The sequence below is a fragment of the Arachis hypogaea genome, chromosome 3 (assembly GCF_003086295.3).
Source record: "Arachis hypogaea cultivar Tifrunner chromosome 3, arahy.Tifrunner.gnm2.J5K5, whole genome shotgun sequence".
Classification (NCBI taxonomy): Eukaryota; Viridiplantae; Streptophyta; class Magnoliopsida; order Fabales; family Fabaceae; genus Arachis; species Arachis hypogaea.
The window spans coordinates 3,757,241-3,782,955 of NC_092038.1; the positions used below are offsets into that span (position 1 = coordinate 3,757,241).

Below are 25,715 nucleotides of genomic sequence, written 5' to 3' on the forward strand. Positions count from 1 at the left end.
ATTAGTATTTGTCAAATATAATACTTAGAAGTGCAATGGCTAAGTGGCAAGTAGAGGTTGCTTTTGTTCCAAGGTTTTTGGTTCGAGACTTTGTGGAGATACTTTAAAATTTTTTTCAAGTAGACTAGTTCGGTTAGACCGGTTTGCACCAGTTCTTACCGGTTCACACCGGTTTTATTCCTTAAACGGTCTAAAGAGTAAATTGAACCGGACCAAGGTCCGGTTCTAATCCGGTTCATTAGTTTTTCAGTCAAACCAGATGATCCAGTTTGATTTTTACAACTATGCATTGAAATATGAACATAATTTCAAAGACCAACAAGTATTATCTCTTTGTTGACAATTAAGTTGTTTTAATGGTAATTAAGATCTTATAATGGTTTATAATAAAAGAAGCATTCTTTTGCAATACTGAACCTATAGTAGTAGTTAGGGGTGTTCATAGATTAGATCATATCCATATAAATCCATAGTATTTATCCGTATCTGATCTGTAATTTGAGGATGTGATCTGATCTGTAATTGGATTGGATCGAATCGGATCCACACTCTAATCAGATAGAAGTAAATATATTTAAAAAAGTAAGCAAAAAATTTATTGACTTTTTTTTTATAAAAATAAATTTTTTTAATATTTTTTATTTTATGGATATATTTGATATCTGATCCAAACATAAAAAGTGCGAATATCGAATTTGATCTAATGAATTTAGTGCAGATTGGATCAAAATTTCAGCCATATCCCATCTGTAAACACCCCTAGCAATAATAACTAAAAAATTATAATGATTATATTTTAACTAAGAGGAAGTGCCAAAAAAAGTACTAAATACAAGAGCATTTAATCAAATATTAAAAGATAATTTTACTTTAAAACAATTGGACTTTTTTTCTCATATATATATATATATATATATATATATATATATATATAAAATGTAATAATAATAATAATATGATAATTGTTTTATATATCACACAAATATAAACGTTTTCTTCTATGATCTTAAGAAAGGTTTTGTAAGTTCCTAACCTTGTTATCGATTTTTGTAGTGTTAGCCCTCATATTATCAATTTGATTTATATATAATTCGGATGATAAATTATTTGGTGACGTGCTTCCTTTTTTACTGTGATATACTTGTTTATTATTATTATTATTATTATTATTATTATTATTATTATTATTATTAAAAAATAACAGGCCAAATTAATGCCATAACATAATAGAAGTATGGAAGTTTATCATTCTTCTCTAATGGAGGAAACAAAATTCTTTTCAATAGTTTATTTAACGTTTAGTAGAATAAAAATAAATTTTATTAGAATAAATTTTAGTACGAGTTTAATATTTTTATTCATCATAAAATATTTATAGAATTACTTGTAGATAAATTTTGAAAAAAAATAAAAAAAACCTTGATTTTTAATTTTATTTTTTAATAATATTAATTTTTTACCATATATAATTATTCAATTATTTTTTAATCATATATAAATATATTACTCTTAATAAGACTTTTTTTGTGTTATTCAATTATCTTTTTTAAAAAATAATTAATTATTAAAATAATTAAACTTTTCACAACAAAAATAATAAAAAATTATGAACGAAAACCATCCTGATAATTTTTTGTATTTTTATTCATATTTTAATATAAACATAAATATAATTTAATTATATTATTTATGAAATGTGACTATAGATGTAGATAAAATTTAGTTATATTAATTATATATAGTTTCATTGTATTGTATTGCTTATAAAGTTAGATTATAATTATGACAATAGAATTGTTCTTGTATTTTTATATGTGTGACTAATTGGTGGTGTTAAAAGTTTACTCTTAATTATAAATAAGGTTTATAATTTAAAAAATCAAAGACTCAATTAAAAAGATACGAAAAAATGATGTTAAAATATTCTAACTCTTTAAAATAAAAATATTTGAAATTCAATTAAAAATTATTTAAAATTTAAACTCAATAAAAATTTATATTCAATGTGTTTTGTATTAAATATATTTAATAACCTATTATATCATATTGGTTGAAATTAGTTTTTATAATATTAATTTTTTAATAACATTTTATTAGAAAAAACCATCTTTTCAAAATTTTTTAAAAACTAATTAATATTATATATATTTTGTTACATTACATCTTGTTATAAAAAAATTATTTATTTCTAATGCTTATATTAAAAATAAAAATAAAATTTAAATTAATAAATTTTAATCTATAATATAATAATAATATAGTAATTATTTTATATATTATACGAATAAAAATTAATTATTTTTTTATTTATAAAAATTTTAAGAATTTGTTATATATATATATATATATTTTGATGAATGTGATATATTTTTTATGTAAATAATTTTTTAAAAAAATCTAATAGTTAATCTATTATCTTTTTTGTTATAGTCCAAATTAAATGCTTTTTATTATTTTTGGAAAAAAAATCTTTTGAGAAATTTAATAATATGTGATGAGAAACAACAAATAAATTATACAGAAATAAAATAAAATACAACATAAAAATATCTTTAAAAAAAGACGTTTTAAGCGTCTTTATCTGAGTGCTTCCTTTAATCAAAGCAAGATTGGAGAAACAGAGAAAAAAAGAACCTTGTCTACAACATGAGAAAACCTATACATTACACAAAGGGCATGACATATACATATATACATTGCATCAAGGCCTAGCGTTGTGATTTTGCTCTCACTGCTGATTGATTATGCAGCAGTATAATTCCAAAATTGTCATTGAATTAAAATCCAATAGCTGGATGATAACATATTATTTTATATATTCTATGGATAATAATTTCCATATCAATAAAATTGACTTCTATTTCCACACTAACCTTATTACCATTAGCTTAAATTGTCAACCTGTCACACGTATCCCACCACTCATAGATTTTTCTCGCATTAGATTATTTGAAAGGTGTTAATTCAACATCGAGATTTTATTTCCTTAATCATTATTTGAACTCTATTACTAAGAATTTGATTAATTTAGTTCAAAAAATCAAAGATGCATTCTCTAATATATATTCATTAGGAGGATTCAAACGTTATATTATTAAAAATAGGATCACTTGATTAACCCAATATTAGTATATATATTAGGCTCCAAAGTTAATCTAAAAATAATATGTTTGTTTTAGAATTATTATTTTGGACATCTTAACAGATATCATGCAACCTAAGCGAGGGATGAAGCCATGAAGGGGAAAAAAAATCTAAATAACTATGTCCCTCATCAAATAACAACTAACCGGAGATACATACGATGATATTTTGGCATCCACACCAACAATCTAATCCAACCTGAACTCCACAATATAGCAAGTTAGCCACCCTATCTAATCATCACCATATTTTGTTGATTGGATTGCATGCATGCATGCATGTCACTTTTTTTTTTTAAATAATAATAGAAGAATAATAATAACAATAACAATAACAAAATAAGAATGGCAACAACCCTTAGAAAATGGCGGGACCAAGTATGTGTTCCAGCTCTTAAGAACCACCCTCCACACCCAAACATAGCATCCTCCCTCATTCTCTCTTTCTGGCACTCTTCACATTTTAAGCCTTTTCCGGTTTTCTTCCCTAATCTCTTCCCATGGCGATATAGGAGGCTCGTTTCCACATAAACACCACTTTCAAGTTTCAACACCACCACAACCCTAAAAAAGAATTAATATATAAATTAAAAAAAAAGAATCGTTATTCTTCTTCGAATTTTATTATTACCACCGTCGCCAAAGAACAATTCAAAACGAAGAATTGTGTGAACCGAGGAAAGACGAAACTCCCAAGGCAACACAATTCAGAACTCGGTGTTTTGAATTGTGAGCCTCTTTTCGTCCATGGGAAGCTGCATTTCAACGCATGGGAATAATAATGTTCCACGTAACAAAAGATCCAAAGACCAAAAGGCTTCAAGTCCAAAGAGCCACGTACATAATCACCATGGAAACGAGTACTATGAGCCTTCAACACCGTCGCCCGTGCCGCGAAAATCCCCGGTAAACGTTCGCGCCATCAATGTGGTGACAAACCCTACTTCGGGGAACATTTTTGACCGGTACCAGTTCGGAAAAGAGCTCGGAAGGGGCGAGTTCGGGGTGACTCATCGGTGCGTGGATCTGAAAACCGGCGAGGCGTTCGCTTGCAAGAAGATCGCAAAGTCGAAGCTGAGAACGGAGATCGATGTGCAAGATGTGAGGAGGGAGGTGCAGATCATGAGGCACTTGCCGAAGCACCCTAACATTGTGTCGTTCAGAGAGGCTTATGAAGATAAAGATGCCGTGTACCTTGTCATGGAGTTGTGCCAAGGCGGCGAGCTTTTCGATCGTATTGTCGCCAAAGGCCATTACACCGAGCGCGCTGCTGCTAATGTTACCAAGACCATACTTGAAGTCTGCAAGGTACCTGTTTGTTGTTTTGTCTCTTCCATATTTTTTTTGTTCGTTTTGTGCATTTTTAACCTATGAAATAATCGTACATTCAATCAATCTTAACATATATAGTTTAAATTTTTTAGTCTTATTTAGAATTTAATTCAAACATGTTTTTTCCATATATTTATAGAAAATATGTAAGTAGATATATTTCATGTGTTAAATACATGTATAATTTGATGTATTATACGAAAATATATAGAAAATGATATTTATCCTCTAACTTTCGAAGATGGCCGGAAGTAATTAATTCGCTTTTTTGTTGTTTTCTTGGTGGAAATGAACATGATAGTCATTTGTTTGGTTTATTGTGATAACTTACTTGAACATTGACATTATCTCATTTTGACTAAATGTATATTAGCAATCTATTATTAAATGAGACGTGAGTCTGTATTTCATTTGGTTTCGAATGAATAAGTTAGATATTCAAATAACTCCGCTCAAATATCAAATAGTTAATGTACGTTGTCTTAGGGGTATATACATGCTCACAAATACACTAGTATATTAGCATATGGTTCTCTAATAAGACATGTTTTTGACAACCATGCATGCAAATGAAAAATGCACTAGAATGAGAGTTTTCTAGGAGAAACTGAAGCATATATATATTCACATGGTTGATGTTGAAACAAAGGTGTAAAATTTTCATGCCAACTAGTGGTTAATGGTTGCCAAAGAAATTTTCAGATTCCTTGTTAGTTGTCGAGACAAAGTGTTCCAGAGTTGGTGCTCTGGTGAATTTTTGTACATGATGTCATCAGCATATAGAACATTGTTATTGTAACTTTTTCATTGCTTAAGACACTCATCATCTAAGCATTGATTCATTTTGCAGGTGTGCCATGAACATGGCGTAATCCACAGGGACTTGAAACCTGAAAATTTCTTGTTTGCAGATGCAAGTGAGAGCTCCCAATTGAAGGCTATTGATTTTGGCCTTTCCACATTTTATACACCTGGTAAAGTTTCATGATGTTATTATTTCAGTGCCAATACTACGTACTGTAATATGGCAATTGTTTTCATTACTATATAACAAAACTTTACAATGTGGTTACAGGCCAAAGATTTAATGAAATCGTTGGAAGTCCCTATTACATGGCTCCAGAGGTTCTAAGACGTAACTATGGAAATGAAGTTGATATATGGAGCACTGGCGTCATTCTCTATATTTTGCTTTGTGGAGTTCCTCCCTTTTGGGCAGGTACTTTCTGTTTACTTTTGAAAATGTTTGTGTTACTCCTTTTTTCTTGAATTTATTATGTACTCACCGTTTTATTATTATAGAATAGAATGAGTTCTATAATTGCATATGATGAAATGATAACGAATATTGAGAAAATTGAAGTCCCTTTCTTCAAAGGTTTGTCGTCATATATATGTGGAGCTGCTTCTAATTATGAGATTGTAACTGATACAGAAACTGAGGAAGGAATTGCACAAGCAATCATCAGGGGTCATTTGGACTTCACAAGAGATCCTTGGCCTAAAGTTTCAGATGAAGCAAAACACCTTGTTAAGCGTATGCTTGATCCAAATCCACAAACCAGGATAACAGTTCAAGAAGTCCTTGGTATGTGCTTCAAATTCACAAATCATTTCTTTTAGATGATTATTCAAATAATAGGTGTTGATGTTAATTTCTTTACTTGGTTATACATGATTAAATGTTTATATAAAACATGTTTACACCAATAAATTCGAGTTGGTTCCATCTTCCATGAGAAATCTGTACTAATATATATTTTCTTCCACTTGAAGACCATTCTTGGATACTACATAGGGAGCATGGTAGAAATGTTTCCCTTGGAGACCAAGTGAGAAATAGGATCAAGCAATTCTCCTTAATGAATAGATTCAAGAAGAAGGTTCTTAGAGTAAGTTTTTGGGAACCCCTTTTAATAGTTTACTAATCAAAATGTGGATCTTAATCTAAAGTCCTAAATTACTGTCTTGTCTGCTTCACAAGGTGGTGGCTGATAACCTTCCTGATGAGCAACTTGATAGCATGACCAAAATGTTCCATATGATGGACAAGGACAAGAATGGAGACTTGTCATTTGAGGAGCTCAAAGACGGCCTTGCACTGTTTGGACACACACTTCCTGATCTTGATGTCAAGATGCTGATGGATGCTGTAAGTTCTCTATACAAGATTTCTGTTTCTTTCAAGTTTCATCTCTGCATCGATCTACAGAGTTATTTCTATGATATCATTCGTACGACGATTTGTTTTTGTTGATGACAAACAGGCAGATGTTGATGGAAATGGCACCTTGAACCGTGAGGAATTTATCACAATGAGTGTTTTCCTAAGGAGGATTGGAAGTGAAGAGACTCTGACAGATGCATTCCGTGACTTTGACAAGAATCAAACCGGATTCATCGAGTTTGACGAATTGAAAGAGGCTTTATCAGCTGATGATGAACACACTGATGAGCAGGTGATCACAGACATCCTCAATGATGTTGACTTAGACAAGGTAACAAGAAATTCTTAGCTACTCTGAAAAATACAACTCTCATAACCTTTTAGGTCCAATATAATGTTATATCTTTGTTTTTCATTTGCTGTTCTGGTTAAAAAGGATGGCCGAATCAGTTTCGATGAGTTCAAGGCAATGATGAAGTCAGGAGCAGATTGGAAGATGTCGTCTCGCCAGTATTCAAGAGCAATGCTAAACGCATTGAGTTTCAGGCTCTTCAAAGACAAATCTGTGAAGGTAACCAATTAAAACATGATGAGGAGGTAGCACAGGTTCTCAGTTCATGCCTCCCTGGAAATAGTTAAGAAAGTGGCTCATGATGATGATTCATGCAAGGACAGCAAAAAACCAAATGTGTGCATGCATGCTGCAATCTTTTGAGGTTGTGTACAGTTGGGTTCTTTGACAAGTAAAACAAAACCCCCCAATATGAAGTGAGGAGCTTGTCCTATTGTAATCATTGTAATTTTTAATTTTTTGTTGGTTTCTTAATTGATGTGTAAGTCATTTGATTGGGTAATGCAAAAAATAGAGAATTTCTCTTATAATTACTCCATAGCTACTTGCATTAGAAGCAACTTAACTATGAAACCTTCATATTTTTATTGCCAAGTGACAGACCAAATTTTCATTTTAGTAGAATTAACAATGTGCTCTGGTTGTAGCTAACCAAGCAAAATAAAATTGTCCGTGTAAACAAAAAAGAGACCAATGAACCATTTTCAGTATCAGACTAGTGTGTAGAAACAATGTCCTTGGGTTTAAATTCACATTAATTCAAAATTTAGTACATTATATACTTTTAAATCAGCATAATACATACTTTTTAAATGTATTGGGGAAAACGTTATTTAATCACTTTGTTAATGATGTCTATTTTCACTAAATTTTGACACAATAATCTATTTTTATAGCAGTTATCAAATGGAAAGTATATCAGATCTTACACCAGTACCAATAGATCCCACCTTATGTTAAATTGTTAACGCGGCCAATTTGTGAAAGAATCTATACTTCATGAAGCAACCAGATCTGTTTGTTTCTTCAATCATAAATGACTAGGGCTCAAGTAAACCTACATGATCGACCCCACTGAAGATGAATGAAACTAGAAAATGAGAACTTAGATTCAAGTAAACACTTTCCATTTCAATATAACTAAGTGGCCTCATAAGTATTTCAACCAAAATGGTGAGTAGTGAGGACTTAAGCAACTATAGACATTAGACGAGACTTCTTAACAAAGATTATCATGACTATGAGTGATTGAGACTTATTCTATTTTCTGTCAATAATCTTCTCCAAACCATCCTCCCACAGTGAAACAATGTCAAGATCGCAACGATGTAAAGGAGAGGAATGCCAACAGTGCAACCCCCAGGAGCCAAATTTATCAGAGTCTAAAAAAAAGAAACAGCAAGTCAATGAAATCAATATAGTTTTAAGCATTCATTGGAGGTAAAGAATAATAAATATCATAAAAGTACTAATTTAATTAATAACATTTCAAAATATATTCGTACTTTCGTAGAGGATTTTTCAGTTATAGTTTCAATTACATATCCAAATTCATGCATACTGATACAATGTATTTTGTGAGCAATTCAAGCTTGACTCACTATGTTTGGCTTGATTAGTTACCAAATAAATATGGCATTTTTGATCCTCAATAACATAAATGCATCGATGAACTACTTTTCTATTTCAAGATCCCAAATCATTGAAACTATGTCATGTAACAAATTGAATGCCATTACAAATTATTTGGATTCTACAGCTCATTATTTGGATAAGAGGTCTAACATTATCTAACATTTTTACATCATTTCTAGCGTACTGGCCCTAAAGAACTTAATATGTTGGTAAGGGAGCAAAAGAAAGAGATGTCTAGAAACTTACTATCCTAAATTATGAGAGTATGGTGCATAAATATTTTTGTAAAGGATGAGACTTTACCAGAACTCCTGCAACCACGTGAACAATGGGAACAAAATACTCGTCCACTTTGTTCCCCTCAGCATACCCATTAAATGCGATGACCATCGAGAAAGTATGGATTGTGACGAATGCAAGAGCAATAAGGGCTGCAATATGCATACATATAAAAGGTGAACTGATCGTTAAAAAGAAGCAAAATATTGAAAAGGCTACATCTATATGCAGAATCAAAATATTTAGGTACAACTGTTTATGCACAATTACAAAGAGATATATACATATAACAAAGATAGAAAGTCTACTTCAAGACTCGTGCTACAGATTCACATCAAAAAAATAAATGTGCAGTTACACCTGGGGTATAGAATTTTTCGAAAAGTTTTTGAAGCTGCAGAATCCCATGCCATTCATATACAAGCATACAAGAACATGTAGCAGGGAAAAAATCTCACCAGAAAGAAGGAAAAATGGAACCTTCGAGCATTGGTCGACAAAATAAGTAGCAGGACCAAAAGCAGGAGTCAATACGCTGATGCAGAAGAACACAGCATGCGCGACACCATGACCCAAACCACCAGCTGCAAGAAATATGCAATTAAGATACAGCAGTAAACAAATGATCCGGAAAACAGATGCAAGCACGGATCAGGAAAATAGGCGAAAATGAAGGCCTCCAATTTTCTTACCAAGCGCTATCAGCATCTTATCCGTCAGGAACAAATGTGGTTTCGCTACTCTATCAGCAAAAGCATCTAAAGTATCTTCCAACCTCCTACACAGCATCAAATGACCAACTTCCCCAAATTCAACATCAAAATAGCATTGTATTGCACAGCAGTAACTTAAGCACTAAAAAATTTCCTCATAAATAGTTCCAAGAGACACAACATGAAATGAATAACAGCTGAACCTGCACTTGCAAAAGTAACAGCATATGTGTATATATAAGCTTACTTGTAAATTTTCCAGAAGAGAAGGCGAAGGACTTCTTGAAAAGCAATGGATGAGAGTATAAGTATAGCATATGGCCACCATGAAGTAGTTTTGAGTGGCAGAAAACCTCTCCATATTCCAGACAGTGCAATCAAACTCATAAGCCACAACAGTGTACTGCCACAAAATCAATACAAAAAGATTCCAAATTTAAATTTCAAAGTCATCATTTGTCATAGCAATCATAGCATAGCAATGCAATTTATCTCGACTGAAAAACCCTAACTTGAAATAGCAATTCAATAGGTCATGAAGCTATAAGTAAAATAAAACTAAATAAAGAAGCTATTTTTCTTAAGATTTAGGTTATGGATGGGGAAAAAAGAGGGGTACCTGGAGAGAACAGTGAGAATCAAGAAGGGCTTTTTGGAAATGACGGAAACGAAGATGGAGAGAGAAGGTCCTAGAGCTATCAGTGCGTAACCGATTCCCGCAGCTACCGTCATTGCAAATCAATCTGTCTCTCTCTAAAAGGAAGAGTCTTCCAGTTTCCGAGCTCAGTTCTCTTCAGTTTTCTGTTCAACACTCCTCCGTCACTATTGGAGAGAGACAGAGCGAGAGTGAGATTCGGATCCGGATCCTGAATTTGGGTCGGAATACTCCGAATTCATTTTATTGACATTTTTAAAATAATATAATGAAAGCCCAGTTATATCCTATTTGAGCTTTTTAGGGCCCAGGATGTTGAATACCGGCCCAAATCCTAACAATAAAGGAAATAAGTATAAGTATACTAATCCTAAGTTTGAGTGTTTTTTTTTCTCCAAAGATCGAGAAATTCAAACTCAGATTTATAAGTGAGTATAAAGAGATTATATCATTTGAACTATAACTCATTGGCATACTAATCCTAAGTTGCTTACTGATAAATAAGTATACTAATCCTGAATATATAATGTGCATACTCTTGGTTCTTTATCTAGGTGGTTATGTGTTCCAGTCTCAACTTAATTAGAATCAGAAAAAGCATTCGTAGTTAGTCATTTACCCTTAAGTAGATTATTATCAAATAGAGAGTGAGAATGATAAATTATATCCGCGCAACCTTTTTGTGCTAGAGGAGCTTTCTTAACATATATCAACTGATTAACTACACAACCAGGTTTCAGTATTAGAGGAGTTTTTCAACAAAACATAAGCTGTGTGCAATGTTAAATGTGAAATAATAAGGCTAGCATACTGAGCTATGTCTATATATCTTAGGAAACATTTCAATTATTCCAGAAATACGGGTGTTTTAATGATTTTAATTATTGATCTCAACTATATATTTATTATATAGTTGAGATGAATGACTAAAACTATTAGAACACCAATACTTCCGGAATACTTGGATAATTGGGCTAACGCTTCTTGTTAGGCCCAGACTTTTTGGGCTTGGAAGATGGGCTTGAGTTAGAGGCCTCCTTGAATGCTGAGGGGCACAAATGACTTATACCACATTCTCCACAACGAGGTCTCAAGGGAGTGCAAATGGTTTGTCCAAATCCTACCTGTACAAAATGATATTATGTGAAATGTTTGAATATCTTATATCGGAATTTGGATCTTCTAAATTTTGAATTTTCATTTTAGAGAGTAAAATATGAACTCTCACCTTTGAATAGTTTTTCTTTCATATTTTCTCTAAAATGAAATAAATAGTAAGAGATCACACTTTATCCTCTAAAATAAAATTCAAAATTTGGAGGATCCAAATCTCTTATATTGTTATTAACTATTGAAGCATAAAATAATATTATTCAAAGTAAACATAAGAGAGAAATGCTCAAATGAGTTGGACTACCAAAAGAGGATTTATTGGAACCCATTCTTCCCTTGGAAGCCATCTTTGCAATGCCTCTCTTGTTTCTTCAGGTGTTAGAGTTTTCTACCAAAATGGAAGAGGATTAGTCAGTGACTTTCAATTGTGACCAAAGTAGAATAAGACAATAAATCCATGCCACACAAAAGAACAATCAATTATTGCTGAATAACATTCTGCAAAAGTAATAGGCTATGATGTTTACATTCTCATACTCTTTTAACATATGAATAATATTGATGGCATATATATTTTTTTGAGTTTGATTGCCATGCATCGACAACGTACGAGTTTTACACAGAAATCAAATCAGTGCTACCACGTAGACAAATGTCGTTTCCTTCCGAGATAATGGATGTGGAACTTAGTCACTTTTGTCACATGGTTTGAGAACATATAAATGAGATGACAAAATGTGATGCGTTCATATGTAAAAGGAACCTGTTTTGTGCTGGGTCTAGACACCCATCCAAGCCGATTGCAGATGCGGTGGACATGAGTATCAACACATATTCCTTGAACATTGTTCCATCCAACATTCATGACCTGTAAGGGCAGTAATAACATGAACTTCAGAAAAACTAAGGAAAGGTACTTCTTGAATTATGAAAGCTATTAAACATACCAAATGAGCCATCTTAGGACCTATGCCTGGAAGTAAGAGTAATTGCTCAATTGTGCTAGGTATGTCTCCATCATACTTCATGAGACAAATGTTTGCGATTTTTTTCAAGTTGGTGGCTTTTCTTGTATAGAATCCAACCTTGAAATAAACAATAACCAAATATACAAGCATAGATTCAATTGATGCAGCACAATAATAGACATAGAAGAAGTTGATGTGATAATGTGCAAATTAAGGATATGTTGGCCACCCAAAAATATGATCCTTAAGATGCCATAAAGACAAAACTATTAGAATCAACAGACAGGAAGTATCTTTAAAACGAAGAAAGAAACATACAGGGTAAAGCATCTTTTTTATGGTTTCTTCATCAGCATTGTTGATTGCGTCAGGGGTAAGTAGGCCATTTTCAAGAAGACGTTGGATTGCTCCTATTCTTAAAAAACACATTTGTAACTTGAAATATTTTCATACGCATGTAAAAATATTACGATAAAAGAGTATATGTACTCACCATGAGTAACATGATCTTTGGTTTGGCTTGACAAAAGAGAAGAAACTAGGACAGCAAATCTTCTTTCCTAATCAAACACAAAAGAATTCAGACAGTGGTAAGCTATTTTCATATCATGCTTCATACAGTACATTTTGGTTAAGGAATTACAATGCACCCAAAATCACTACAATTCAAGACAAATTATCATGCATCAAAAAAAGAAAAGGAAACTTGTGCAACTAAAAGACAAGGCATCAATTCAGGACTCCAGACGAAACCAGTTTAATCATCATTGTCGATTAGTTGAACACGAACTACCTATGCCTGTTGATGGATTACTATTAGTTTATCCAAAAGAAAAAAAAGAAAAAAACATTTATCTGTTTTCTTCCTCCCTGCCCCAAATGATTGTGTTGGAAACCATACTCTAACCAAATGTAAATCTCAGAATCATTTTTTCTTAGAACCACAAAGACACAAAATGAATACAGATGAATGTTTCTTTCCCCATTCGTCAAACAGCAGAAGAATACAGAGTTAGACCTTAGGAGGTAGAGTATCGCCAGCTTTCTCACATCCCATAGTGTCTACCGGTGCTTCTGCAGAACACCTCATTCTGCGAATCCCCTCAAGCACCCTTTCCCAGTGTGCAGGTAATTCACCTATACCATACATGAACAAAATAATTTAAGCTTTCTAAACTAAGGATGCTGCCATGCTATCAATGAGAAGCAGCTAAGCTAACCATATTAGCTTCTAATTGATATGTGAAAAATGACAGAAATATTATGTCCATGGTCAAAACAAATTTTTCAGGTCCCAACTGCCAAATTAAATTTAATACACTTCACCCAATGCATTCCTAATAAAAAAAATGGCATGGAATTTAACAATGATTTGTAAATAGAAAGTTTTTTTCTTCATCATAAAACATCTTACCACTGTGTCTAGGTGAAGTAGCTTCACTTTCCACAAGAGTCGCGTCCAAGCCCAATTCTGATTTACCTGAAAAGGAATGTTATCGTTAAATGAACACAATCCAATAATGAGAATTTGTGGCAAGTGCATTGAGTGACTATCAGAGGCTTATATTTGATACCATTCCAAGCACATAGGAATTACCTCATACACTTGAAACGTATCATTTTTTTTTATGAGATACTACAAAGAACTAAAGAAGCTTTAAAAAAAAAAACACTGCCAATGGCAGTAGCTTATCATAGATTCCAGAATATCAGATATTTTCCCTTTTCTGATTTTGGCATTTTGTCAATGCATTTCTTTTCAAGCTCTCTATAATCACATCATAAAAGGACTAATTTATTCACATGTCACTATGGAACAATTAATCATATTGCTAAGGGTATGTTTGTTTGTGACTATAAATGATGTAAACATTTTCATGAATCAGATTCATCCTACCCGAAGGAGAGACCAAACCAGCTGTTTTCAATTCAAACACATTTCCATAAAGAGAAATGCTTAAGGACCATCAAAATTTATTGTTTTTGGCCATCACTTTTAGCCATCAATCCAATTCTTTTAATCTAGTAATTCAACAATATACTTTTAGCCTACATTTTTAAACATTGATGGCTAATTAATGGCCAAAACCAACAAATTCTGATGGCCTCATCTTCCATAAATAGTTGCAGCACTTTTTGATACTAATACTATCCCCTTTTCTGTTTTTGGAAAAAATAATTGTACTCCTAAGTCCTAAGGAAGGACAAGGCTAGCTGTTTTCAATTCAAAAACATTTCCATAAATACTTCCAGAAAATTTGAGAACTTAGCAAACAAGTACTTACTGGATTGAGTAAATGCATTATTTGCTCCACTGTATGCAAAGTCTTCAATTTCAGGAAGGCCAGAACTCTGTTTAAGTAAAAACGGATAAGTGTCATTATCACCATCAAAAGCATAATAAGCATTCAACAAACTGATTTTTAAGTTGAAAACAAAAATAAAACAAAATATGGTGACAAGGGTGCACATTATGCAACATTTTTATAGTGATAAAGACACCCATTAACAAATCAATTGCAAAATCAACGACCAATGAAGGAAAAGAATCTAACTTTGTCATGATCACGTGTTGGGGGCTCAAGCTCCTTTTGTTGAAGTGCCACAAGAGTGGTTTTGGGCCTCTTGCTTCTCCTCACAAAGACACGAGCTTTGGACACAGAAGCAGCGTGCGAGGAGGAGTCCGAGGTGGGTGTGTCGGTGTTGGAATTGGAGGGAAGAGATGGCGTTGTTTGAGTCATCAAAAACGAGACTTTGATTCGCCCCAAACCAAAGGATCGAGGTGTAACCGAAAAGACCAACATTTGATTTGAGACAAAACTCTCCGAGCCATTGTGTTTTAGTTTTATTTTTATTTTGTTTATTAATGTAAAATAACAAATTATATTGATTGATTATTCATTATTTTTCAAATTTGTTATTTTTTATTTATTTTAAGAGTGACATTGTGCTTTTTTCATTTTTTTTTTAATCCTAACCACAAGTATTTCACCAAGTAAAGGTGCTTTATATTCGTGTTCAATAAAATTTTATGTTTTCGGTTTTAGTGCAAATGTCTGTTTATTAGACTTGAATTAAAGGATTTTGATTATGTTAGTGCAACTTCTTTCCTCATTGGTTAATAATAATATAATCAATAAAACTTATTATTTTTGTTTTATAATTGACAAACAAATATATTTTTATACTAAATTTTAAATATTAAATTTTAAATTCTAATAGTTTAAAAATAAAGTGTGAATCTAAAATATTAATAAATAAATATTGACTCTTAATATTTCTATAACATTACTAAAATAATAATGTTATATGATCAATAAATACTATTATTTTAAGCTGATATTTGATAATAATGATTTATATTCATATTTAAAAAAATTTATATATAAAATGTATACTTTACACTTATATTTAACAAAATTTACACCAACATAATTTATATTTATCAAAATTTACACATATAAATCAATAAAATTTATTTATTAAAGACAATGTAGTATTTATACTATCCACTATTAATTTCCAAAACTTTTTGTCTCTAAATAGTAGAATCAATTTACGTGTATTTTTTTAAATACATGTACCCAGTAATGGAGCTTGAAACAAAATTTTGGAAGTTCAAAATTTTAACATAAAAATTTAAGGTCAATTTCATTTGATGCAATTTTTTGAATTTTTTATAGTTGTATCTCACTTTTTTTATGAATTTTTCTCTTTATTGAATATTAGTCTTCCTCTTATAAAATACATCAATTCTTTGATTTTTCATTATTATCTTGTATAAAAATTTGAATATATATCTTGTAAAATTGGTAAAAAAAATGAGAAGGATAAATATTAAAATTTATAATATTTATTAATTTTTTATCAATTTATACAAATAAAATAATATGAATACTTATTAAATATTCTAATATTTTTTATCATATAAAAAATTAAATTAAATTAAATAAATAGTAATGTATAAAATAATATTAAATTAAATAAATAAAAATACTAATTTTATAATGAAAAGCAAAGCGTATTTTTATAATGAGAAGAAAATAACATAAAACATTTTAACCAACTGAATTACTCTTTATTTTTTGAAAAACTATTACTAATTTTTTTTATAAAAAATTTGGAACCATGGCCCCATTATCCTAGTTAAATTCTGCCACTACATGTACCATAGTTATTAAAAAACACACTGTATCTTTTAGATATTTTTAATTATATAAATAAAATATAAAACATATATAATTACGTTATATTTATATTAAATTTAATTATTGATACAAATATATATTAAAATATAAAATATATATTAAAAATAAATTAACGTATACTTATACACACATAATTTTAATATAAACATAAATATTTGAAAAAGATAAGGATATAATTTTTGAAAACATATTTACTTATTAAATAATATTATATGATCAATAAATATTATTAATTTTTGTTAATATTTAGTCAGAATTAATTTATATTTATATTTATAGATATTTTGTACCAAAAAAAATTTATATCTATATTTATTAGAATTTTATATATATGAATTAATATAGTTTATACTTATATTTTTTAAAATTTATGCACAAAAAATAATAAATTATTTATTAAAAATAATTTAATATTTAAATGATGATAAAAATACTAAAAATGATTGTTCCATATTTATCCATACCTGTTAAATAAATTCGAATTTTCTATTTTAAAAAAAATTAATATTTATAGATGTGAGATATTTTATAGTTTACAAAACAAAAAAAATTCAAACATTTATATATGAGATAATACGCAAGAGAAAAAAAATTCCAAATGTGAGATAATTTATAGTACATGGGACCAAAAAATTCAAATATTTATAGATGTAAGATAGTATACAGGACCAAAAAAATTTCAAATATTTATAAATGTAAGATAGTTCATACTTCATAGTACACAGGACAAGAAAAAACTCTAAATATTTATAAATGAGAGATAGTTTATAGTACAATGACAATAAAATCCGACTAAATTTTTATTTTGGTCTCCGAAATTTATAGGATTATTTATTTTGGTTCTCAAAATTTAAAATTATCTATATTAGTCTTCTATATTTAAGTTTGGGTGCCAATGTAGTTCCTCGACTCTTTCTGGCAATGATTAGACAAATGGAGTGTTGAGATGACACCTTCCGTACCACACTGGATGATGAGTAAACGACGTCATTTTATCCTTGACACCCAAACAAGTCAAATGTCATCAAAGTAGATAATTCTTTTAAACAAGTCAGACTTTTGAGACTCCACTATCAATGTCGTCTACTTGAATGACGTTTTTGATTTGTCTAGGGGCCAAGGATAAATGGCGTCGTTTACTCATCATCCAGCGTGGCAGAGAATGTGTCATTTTAGTATTTCGTTTGTCTATTCATCGCCAGAAAGAATCGAGGGACTATATTGGTGTCCAGACTTGAATTTGGATGACCAGTATAAGAAATTTTGAATTTCGAAAACTAAAATAGGTAATTCTGTGAATCTCCGTGACTAAAATGAAAATTTAATCACAAAATTTTAAATATTTATAGATGTGAGATAATTCATAATACATAGGACAAAAAAATCTCAAATATTTCTCAAATATTTATAGATGTGAGACAGTATACAAGACAAAAAAAATTCTCAAATATTTATATATATAAGATAGTTCATAATACGGGAGAAAAAATTCCAAATTTTTTATAGATGTGAGATAGTTCATAAAACATAGAACAAAAAAAATCTCAAATATTTATAGATGTGAGATAATTCAATACACAGTACAAAAAAAAATCTAAATATTTATAGATGTGAGATAATATACAGGACAAAAAAAACTTAAATATTTATAGATATGAGATAGTTCATAATACACAAGACAAAAAAAATTTAAATGTTTATAGATGTGAGATAGTACACAAGAACAAAAATTCTTAATATTTATAGATGTGAGATAGTTCATAGTATACAAGACAAAAAAATCTTAAATATTTATATATATGAGATAGTTTATAGTATATAGGATAAAAAAAACTCAAATATTTATAAATGTGAAAAGATAGTATATAGAAAAAAAACTCAAATATTTATATGGGAGTCACTCAGATAAAGACGTCTAAAACGTCCTTTTTAAAAATGTTTTTTAGTAATTAAAATTTAACATATATAATCGATTAAATTATGTAATTTTTGTCAAAATTAGGCTAGACAAATTGATTTAACGAAAAAAATGGTGAATCAAATCTTGAACTGGTCTAAATTAATATTATTTTTTTATAAAAAATGACTACAATACTTTTTACAGAGAATGATTAAAATACTCTTATTATATATATATATATATATATATATATATATATATATAATTTTAAAAATTCTAAATCCTAACCATACGATAAAAAAATAAAGGACTAAAATTTAGGATTCTCAAAATTAATATATATAATAGAAGTATTTTAGTCATTTTTTATAATTGGGTATTGTAGTCATTTTCTATAAAAAAATAATATTAATTTAGACCAATTCAAAATTTGATTCACCATTTTTTGGTCAAATCAATTTGTTTAGCCACATTTTAACAAAAATAACACGATTTAATTGATTATATGTGTTAAATTTTAGTTATTAAAAAATATATTTATAAAAAGATACTTTCAACATCTTTATCTGAGTGGTTCTCTATTTATAAATGTGAGATAGTTTATAATATACAGAACAAAAAAGTTCTAAATATTTATAAATATAAGATAGTATATAGGACAAAAGAAATTTCAAATATTTATAGATGTGAGATAGTTCATAATATAGAGGATAAGAAAATCTCATTATAAATGTGAGATGAGATAGTTTACAATATATTGAACAAAAAAATTCTAAATATTTATAGATGTGAGATAATTTAAGTATATTTGAAATTTTTTTTTAAATATTTATAGATGTAAAATAGTATATAAGATTAAAAAATCTCAAATATTTATAGATATGAGATAGTTTGTAGTATATGAAATAATAAAATTTTAAATATTTATAGATGTGAGATAATATATAAAAATAAAAAAGTCTCAAATATTTATAGATGTGAAATAATTTATAACACATATAAAAATTTTAAATATTTATAGATGTGAGATAATATATGAAATAAAAAAATTCTAAACATTTTTAGATGTGAGAGAATTTATAATTACACGGACAAATAAAATTCCAAATATTTATATATATGGGTTGTATAGGTAGACAGGACAGTACACACAAAGCTTGTGATTTTTTACTGCTTCCAGTTCCATTTGAAGCAAAGGTGTGACCGTCCAACTCATTCATTCTTTTCTTTCTTCATTCAAAGTTTCCATCTTTCTTCTGTAAGGCTTCTGGAACACAAGAATTTTATTTATTTCAATTATTCTGAAAGTAAGAACTACTTCCATTCATTCCATTTACGTTACTTACAGGTGAAAGGTGCCGCCTTTTCTTTCTTTTCGGTTTGCACACAACACAGTCTAACTAGTTCCCAGGTAAAGAAAAAACCTTTTTTTTTTTGTGTGTGTTTTTTATGATACTTTTGAGGAAAGAAATTCATCATGATCGACAAAGTATATCTAAACATTTTCTGTTATCAATGCTTTGCATGTACAATCAATGAGTGCCTATGTGTTGTTCTTGTTAATGGATAGCTTCTGTTCAATTTGATCATGTTGCTCTTATGATATTTTCACCTTTATGTTGCTCTTTCGGACTGAAAAGCTTGTTTTTTACCCAAAAAGGAAAAGAAAAAGAAAAAGAAATTGTTGTTCAGTTTGATCATGTTCTTATTCTAATATTTTTCAACCTTTTCTTGGGGGTGACCTTTTGAAGCAAAATTTTTTTGTTGTAGCTGATAATACAAATTTGTTTTGGCACACAATGTGGTAGTATTGGAGAATGTTGTGCCCTTTTCTTTTATCTGTTTTTATTTTTTTATTTTTAAAATTTTGATAGTTTATGTAAGGACACAAAAGGACTCGGTGCACTTTCTTCTTTCTTTATTTCTTTCTTTCTTTCTTTCTTTTTATTTTTTATTTTAATTTTTTAAGGGTGCAATCTTGTTGTTCCAATGCTAACTTCTTGTGCTTTGTTGAATATTCTGTGTATGTGGCTACTGGCAGCATTAGGGTGTTAAGCATTAATGGTCATTGTATCAAACATGACTTCGCCGGATGTGTGTCCGATGGAGGATGCAATTCAGGCATTCTTAGAGCACTTGATTGATCCATTGCTACCGGCAAAATCATCTGTCCGAGATAAGCCCACGCCATCGCAACAAGAGTCACTTGCAAAACAGGTGCCTTAATCTTTGCATTTCTTATTATTGTATATGAATCCCTGGATCCAAATATTGACCTATGTGGATTATGTTGTTTCTCTATTTGGTTTGTTTATACTTTTATTCCTCGTTTGGATGTTGGTGATAAGTATGACCCTGTTGGAAGTTTTATAATTTCTGCATGGATTCCTTGTTGTATAGATTATAGTTAGATAGCTTTTATGCGATGCCTTATTCGAAGTGTAGAAGGGAAATATACTAGTATCTCATAGTGGAACGAAAAGATTTTGTAATTTATAATGCTTAATGTTTTTTCTTTTTTCTTGCAAGTTGCAATGCACGGTTATAAAGCCGAGGCTTGCTTAACTCAAGAGGAGTCTGTTTAAATGTTCTGATTTAGATTTAGTTCTGATAGAAAGTTGTTATATCGTGAATATTTTCGAGTATCATTTGTTCAATTTCTTAATATGAATCATTCTTATTGTATGAATAAAGTTCAAAGTTTTATCCTCAAAACATGAAGAGCATGCATAAAAGCCTCAAAATAAAGTTTTATGCATATTGATTTACAGAAATGCATATAAAGTGAGCAAAACATCTGCTCTAGTTACTGACTTTTCTGTGGTTGGCGTTAGGTGCGTGCTGTTGTCTTACTGTACAACTACTATCATAGAAAACATCATCCAGAGCTTGTATATCTGCCATTTAATGAATTTTGCAAGCTGGTGGTGGTTATGAGACCCAGTTTATTAGCATATATGCAATTTATGCAAAAGATAAATGAAGCAGAATTAACTGATGTGGAGAAACAGCTATCGTTACCAGAAAAAGAGATTATGAATGCATGTGATATATGTAAACGCCTAGATCCATCAAAAAATGCTCCTAATATAGATGGATGGCCCATTTCGAAAGTGGCTGTCCTTTTACTTGACAGCGAGAAGGAGAATTGCTTATTGGTATTCGGTTCCATCACTCGGGGGATATGGTCTTTGGTTGAAAAAGATTTGGACACCTCCAACCACAGTTCAGAAGTTACCTCAGCAACGAAAAGTACATATAAAAACAAAAGAGTTATCAGAAAGCCAACTAAAGATGAATTGAATCTTGTTGAAACTCAACTTTTGGAAGCTGGATATTTTGCTGTAAAGGAAGCTATTGGTAATTGCCTTTGTTATGCAAGTCATGATGTATATATTTTGATGCCATTCTCATGCCAACATTTTGTTTTGTCCTTTTTCTTTAATAAAATTTTATTGTCCAATAGAAGATAATCATTGCATTTTGTTTGCGTCATTAGTTAATGTATTTAGTCTTACCAAGTTCTCTTTTATATGGAAATAGTTTAATGCGATTGTCGTAATGTGGTACAGGAATCAATAAGACTGATATTACACTTTTGGAAAGACACACTGTCTATTCACATAGCAAAGAAAAAGCAGCTTCTCGTTTTTATATTATGCAGTGCACCTTGCCGATCGGGCAGGAGGTTGTTCAAGTCCCTCTCAAAGATGTCATCAAAAGGTTTGTTTTAATACTAGAACATCATAGAATGATGCATGCAGTAAAAAGTAAGTGGATCTGCATATTCTGCTGCCCTTGTGGTATTTGTGTGCTAGATTTATGTGTAGACGTTTGTTTTTCTTTCAGATGATTGTCCCAAAGTAAGTAAAACTGCTTCTAATTAACATTGTATGTCTTCTCTTCGCATAGCTTGCAGGGTCCCTTGATAAAAAAGGATTCTGGCTGTTGGTCAATCACTCCGGTTGTTGATTACTTCCACATGCTTCCTTATTCTGAAATAATCTTAGAGTGGAATTCTAGGTTGGTATGGTTATCCATTTTGAGAAACTTGAGTGCACATCCATGTTTATGCAGTTTCAGAACCTTGAAATGTTCTTCATATCATTTGTTTCCTTCTTATAGTTTCTTTGGCAACTATCTAAGGTTTAACTTAATGCTTGTGTATTATATTCCATCTTGGCAGAAAAGCATTCTCAAATAGTTTACAAGATTCAAGGGTAACAGAGAAAAATATAAAGGGGGACAGCTCTGTAGTGACAGAATCCTCAGCAAGCGAGGACATGTCTACTGGTCTTGATAGTAAACCGGAAAGATATAATATTGCCCCGAAGCAGAAAAAGGATAATGAAAGCATTACACTTAGACAATCTAATCATATCAAGGAGCCTTGTGATATGGATTTGGATGAATCTTCCATTTTTCCTTCTGAAAATAAAGACATATGCAACGACATTGTTAATACTGTACAACTTGGTGAAGATCAAGAAAAAAAGAAGCCATCTGTGCACTATAAATCAAATGCCCGTACAAGTGAGGTCAAGGTTTGTTCCGAATGAAACTTGTTTATTAATCTAATTATTGATGTTTCAACGTGTGTTTCTGATTGAAAAAAGAAAACAGAAAGCCTTTTATGATACCTATGCAGTATGCTACTGGTTAAGAAAGTTTGTTTCCCGCTTTCTAAATCATCTATATTTTCAAATGTTTATTACCTCTCATCATAACTAAGATTCTAAACAGGCTGCTACTCACTGCTATTGTGATTCTTGAGCTTGATTGCCTTGTTTGTTATCTACCATCTTGCTGAATGGAATCTGTTTTGGCAGGCTATGAAGGTTGATTCAACAACGACGAAGGATGAAATCAACAATTATGGTTCTTACAGCAGTATTTTTGGCAAGGGGCACAATACCTCATATGAAAAAGAAAAGAACACAGTAGATGAGCATACTCCTGTTCCAAAACATTCCAAACTGGATTTGAAGAAGCTCATAGATCTTCTAGATTCAAAGGGGAAGATATTGTCACAAACTGCACTGACTGCTCTGATCAGGAAGAGGAATGAGCTGGTAAAACTTTTTCTTTGCTTTATTATGATCCATTCTCAATAGCTATGCATGGAAAGAACATAATACTTCTTATGCTATGATATGATACATTTTTATTTATTAGTATATTATGTTCTTCAATGCTCAGAAGCTCTATATTTGCATTGATCTAGACATAATTTTTTTCATGTAGGCTCTTCGGCATCGCCCAATTGAAGATGAAATTGCTATGTGTGAGCATAAAATTCAGAAAATACTAACTGGTTCGTGTACCTATCGGTCTAGCACTGTTGGTTGTCTTTACTTTTATTTTTATTTATTTTTTCCCCATGTATATGTCATGGGATTTGTCCTTCCTTTTTCCACTGTTCGTATACTTCTTTGCTGTCAGTCATACTCCCAACCTGATCTTTTTTCTGGTTTGGAAATCGAGTATTTACAATCCTATAACTTGATGCTTAGAGCCTCACACAATTATTGACTTAAAATCCATGATAGTGTGATTAGTTTCTTATGTTAGTGTTCTTCTGTCTTGACAAATGTAGAGGGTGAAGATGATGTTGTTTTGAAGATAGAATCCATTATAGAAGGTTGCAATGACTTATGGGCAAGGAATGAAGAAAGTGCTAAGCTTCAAAACCTATCTCCATGTATTAAGAGGAAAAAGTTTACAGAGGATGCTGCTGTCACCAAAGGTCCATGCGAGGCACGTTGACATTCACTTTAATTACTAGCTTTTACATATGAATTTTTTATATGAAAATATTTTTTGTTGGGTTATATATATATAGCCAATGCTTTTTGTACCCTTTATCGAATAGCGAGATGTCTCATTTCTTTTCCCCATTGGATTGGTTAGAGATCTAGTTAATTTAAGTGCCTCGCCCAATCCATCGGTGGAGAAGGATGAGTCGGCTCATTGCATGAGGAAAGATGAATACATATAACTCGTATTATAACATGGGTTGGCGAAAGCTAAACATGCCCGTGATCCCTCTTTATCTTTATTGTAAAAATGCACTTAAAAGTTAAAACTCATTATATCATGCAGGAACTGGATGCTATATGCCGTGCTAACAATTGGGTCGTACCAACTTATCGTGTGTCAGCGATAGAAGGTAATAATATCTGAACTAGATTAGAATCTATTAGGGCCTGATTTTTTCGCATAATCTCATGAATGATAAATGAACGTACGACAGCTTCATCGATCCATAGATGATGTCACTTGTTGTTCATCTCATATTACTTGGTAACATTTTGTTCACTTTTTTGAAAGGTGGATTCCAAGCTGTATGCGTTAAAGGGGTTGATTTTCAGTTTACATGTAGCAGTGAATTGTGTCTCAGTCCTCGTGAAGCAAGAGATTGTGCTGCTGCAAGGATGATAGTTAAAATTAAGAGTATGGCAGAATCCATCAAGTAATGGTGGAAGCTTTGGAATGGCATGCTTCCAAGTTCTCTATGTTTTTTGTTATTTTTTTGCAGTTCTATATATGATATAGTATAGGAATGGAGACATCCATTTGAATAACTGATCTCATACATTTTGGTTAATGTCTGATACTTGGATGCATGGTGGCATGCTGAAACTCACATGAGAGGACTAGATAGAATAGATAAAGATTAATCTTCTTACAACCACAGCTACTTTATTTTGATGATGCATTACTACTATTCCTGGCAAAATTTAAATTAGTTACCATCTTATTGCTGAATGCTGATCTATCAAGCTTTTTTTCATCTGTTTTATTTATTTATGGAGATCAGCAATATTACTCTTTATTTTTATTTATTTTTAGTTGCATTCAACTAATATCTCGTGAAGTATTGTTTTCACTTCACAAAGATAGGGTAGTAAATATTAACTAGTAACTTAACAGTGGCCCTTAAATCAATTATGTATTCAGAAAGCTTCTGGAATGATTTGTTAAACCTAATTTGACGGTAGAATTATCATTTTCTAAACAAAGATATGATGTTTGAAAGTTAAAATAAAAATAAATAAACAAAAAAATCATTTATTAGATTTTCTGATATATTTTTCCACAAAAAGAATATCAAATTCAATTATATATTTAATATTCACGTTTTTCTACGCATAAAATCTTTAAGTGTAATCATTTACTTAAGAGAAATGAATTTTAGAGAAAGAATAATTGTTCTAGTAAACTAATTATACGGGAACGAATATATCAAC

The 25,715-nt window shown here is 30.7% G+C and overlaps 4 protein-coding genes across 5 annotated transcripts; 2 read left to right on the plus strand and 2 right to left on the minus strand.

Annotated features, from left to right (window-relative positions):
* The first annotated feature begins 3,550 nt into the window (after positions 1-3,550).
* Positions 3,551-7,524, plus strand: LOC112788866 (calcium-dependent protein kinase 24). The gene is made up of 8 exons (XM_025830516.3): positions 3,551-4,451; positions 5,326-5,449; positions 5,551-5,694; positions 5,911-6,063; positions 6,252-6,367; positions 6,460-6,627; positions 6,743-6,973; positions 7,079-7,524. The coding sequence occupies exons 1-8, from the start codon at positions 3,891-3,893 to the stop codon at positions 7,223-7,225; spliced, it is 1,644 nt and encodes a 547-aa protein (XP_025686301.1). The 5' UTR covers positions 3,551-3,890; the 3' UTR covers positions 7,226-7,524.
* Positions 7,525-7,863: 339 nt separating this feature from the next.
* LOC112788868 (gamma-secretase subunit APH1-like) lies at positions 7,864-10,522 on the minus strand. Its single transcript, XM_025830520.3, has 6 exons — positions 10,241-10,522; positions 9,869-10,024; positions 9,601-9,686; positions 9,367-9,492; positions 8,933-9,060; positions 7,864-8,376 (listed from the first exon to the last, which is right to left on the minus strand). The coding sequence occupies exons 1-6, from the start codon at positions 10,351-10,353 to the stop codon at positions 8,233-8,235; spliced, it is 753 nt and encodes a 250-aa protein (XP_025686305.1). The 5' UTR covers positions 10,354-10,522; the 3' UTR covers positions 7,864-8,232.
* Positions 10,523-10,953: 431 nt separating this feature from the next.
* Positions 10,954-15,187, minus strand: LOC112788867 (endonuclease III homolog 1, chloroplastic). Of its 2 annotated transcripts, none has more exons than XM_025830517.3 (10): positions 14,913-15,187; positions 14,643-14,709; positions 13,772-13,837; positions 13,376-13,494; positions 12,851-12,917; positions 12,676-12,767; positions 12,337-12,474; positions 12,153-12,257; positions 11,694-11,777; positions 10,954-11,400 (listed from the first exon to the last, which is right to left on the minus strand). In XM_025830517.3, exons 1-10 carry the CDS (start codon positions 15,159-15,161, stop codon positions 11,251-11,253), a joined length of 1,137 nt encoding a protein of 378 aa, XP_025686302.1. In that variant the 5' UTR covers positions 15,162-15,187; the 3' UTR covers positions 10,954-11,250. The 2 variants fall into 2 exon arrangements, with proteins under 2 accessions (XP_025686302.1, XP_025686303.1); XM_025830518.3 differs by having other exon boundaries at positions 10,954-11,396; positions 14,913-15,182.
* Positions 15,188-19,602: 4,415 nt separating this feature from the next.
* LOC112788869 (uncharacterized) lies at positions 19,603-25,156 on the plus strand. The gene is made up of 12 exons (XM_025830521.3): positions 19,603-19,723; positions 19,814-19,876; positions 20,507-20,682; positions 21,300-21,825; positions 22,038-22,188; positions 22,378-22,488; positions 22,652-23,009; positions 23,295-23,537; positions 23,710-23,779; positions 24,062-24,222; positions 24,568-24,634; positions 24,796-25,156. The coding sequence occupies exons 3-12, from the start codon at positions 20,527-20,529 to the stop codon at positions 24,939-24,941; spliced, it is 1,989 nt and encodes a 662-aa protein (XP_025686306.1). The 5' UTR covers positions 19,603-19,723; positions 19,814-19,876; positions 20,507-20,526; the 3' UTR covers positions 24,942-25,156.
* The last annotated feature ends 559 nt before the right edge of the window (positions 25,157-25,715 follow it).

What these genes read in the sequence shown, in the direction of transcription:
- LOC112788866 (XM_025830516.3), top strand. Translation starts at nt 3,891, where the DNA reads ATGGGAAGCTGCATTTCAACGCATGGGAATAATAATGTTCCACGTAAC. An exon ending in TCAAGATGCTGATGGATGCT is followed by an intron (nt 6,628 to 6,742) that starts GTAAGTTCTCTA and finishes GATGACAAACAG; the next exon opens with GCAGATGTTGATGGAAATGG. An exon ending in ATGATGTTGACTTAGACAAG is followed by an intron (nt 6,974 to 7,078) that starts GTAACAAGAAAT and finishes CTGGTTAAAAAG; the next exon opens with GATGGCCGAATCAGTTTCGA.
- LOC112788868 (XM_025830520.3), bottom strand. Translation starts at nt 10,353, where the DNA reads ATGACGGTAGCTGCGGGAATCGGTTACGCACTGATAGCTCTAGGACCT. An exon ending in TAAGATGCTGATAGCGCTTG is followed by an intron (nt 9,493 to 9,600) that starts GTAAGAAAATTG and finishes TATTTCTTGCAG; the next exon opens with CTGGTGGTTTGGGTCATGGT. An exon ending in ACGTGGTTGCAGGAGTTCTG is followed by an intron (nt 8,377 to 8,932) that starts GTAAAGTCTCAT and finishes TCTTTTTTTTAG; the next exon opens with ACTCTGATAAATTTGGCTCC.
- LOC112788867 (XM_025830517.3), bottom strand. Translation starts at nt 15,161, where the DNA reads ATGTTGGTCTTTTCGGTTACACCTCGATCCTTTGGTTTGGGGCGAATC. An exon ending in CAACACGTGATCATGACAAA is followed by an intron (nt 14,710 to 14,912) that starts GTTAGATTCTTT and finishes TTACTTAAACAG; the next exon opens with AGTTCTGGCCTTCCTGAAAT. An exon ending in CTAGACCCAGCACAAAACAG is followed by an intron (nt 11,778 to 12,152) that starts GTTCCTTTTACA and finishes CCATTTTGGTAG; the next exon opens with AAAACTCTAACACCTGAAGA.
- LOC112788869 (XM_025830521.3), top strand. Translation starts at nt 20,527, where the DNA reads ATGGTCATTGTATCAAACATGACTTCGCCGGATGTGTGTCCGATGGAG. An exon ending in TGCTGTAAAGGAAGCTATTG is followed by an intron (nt 21,826 to 22,037) that starts GTAATTGCCTTT and finishes AATGTGGTACAG; the next exon opens with GAATCAATAAGACTGATATT. An exon ending in CCCGTACAAGTGAGGTCAAG is followed by an intron (nt 23,010 to 23,294) that starts GTTTGTTCCGAA and finishes CTGTTTTGGCAG; the next exon opens with GCTATGAAGGTTGATTCAAC.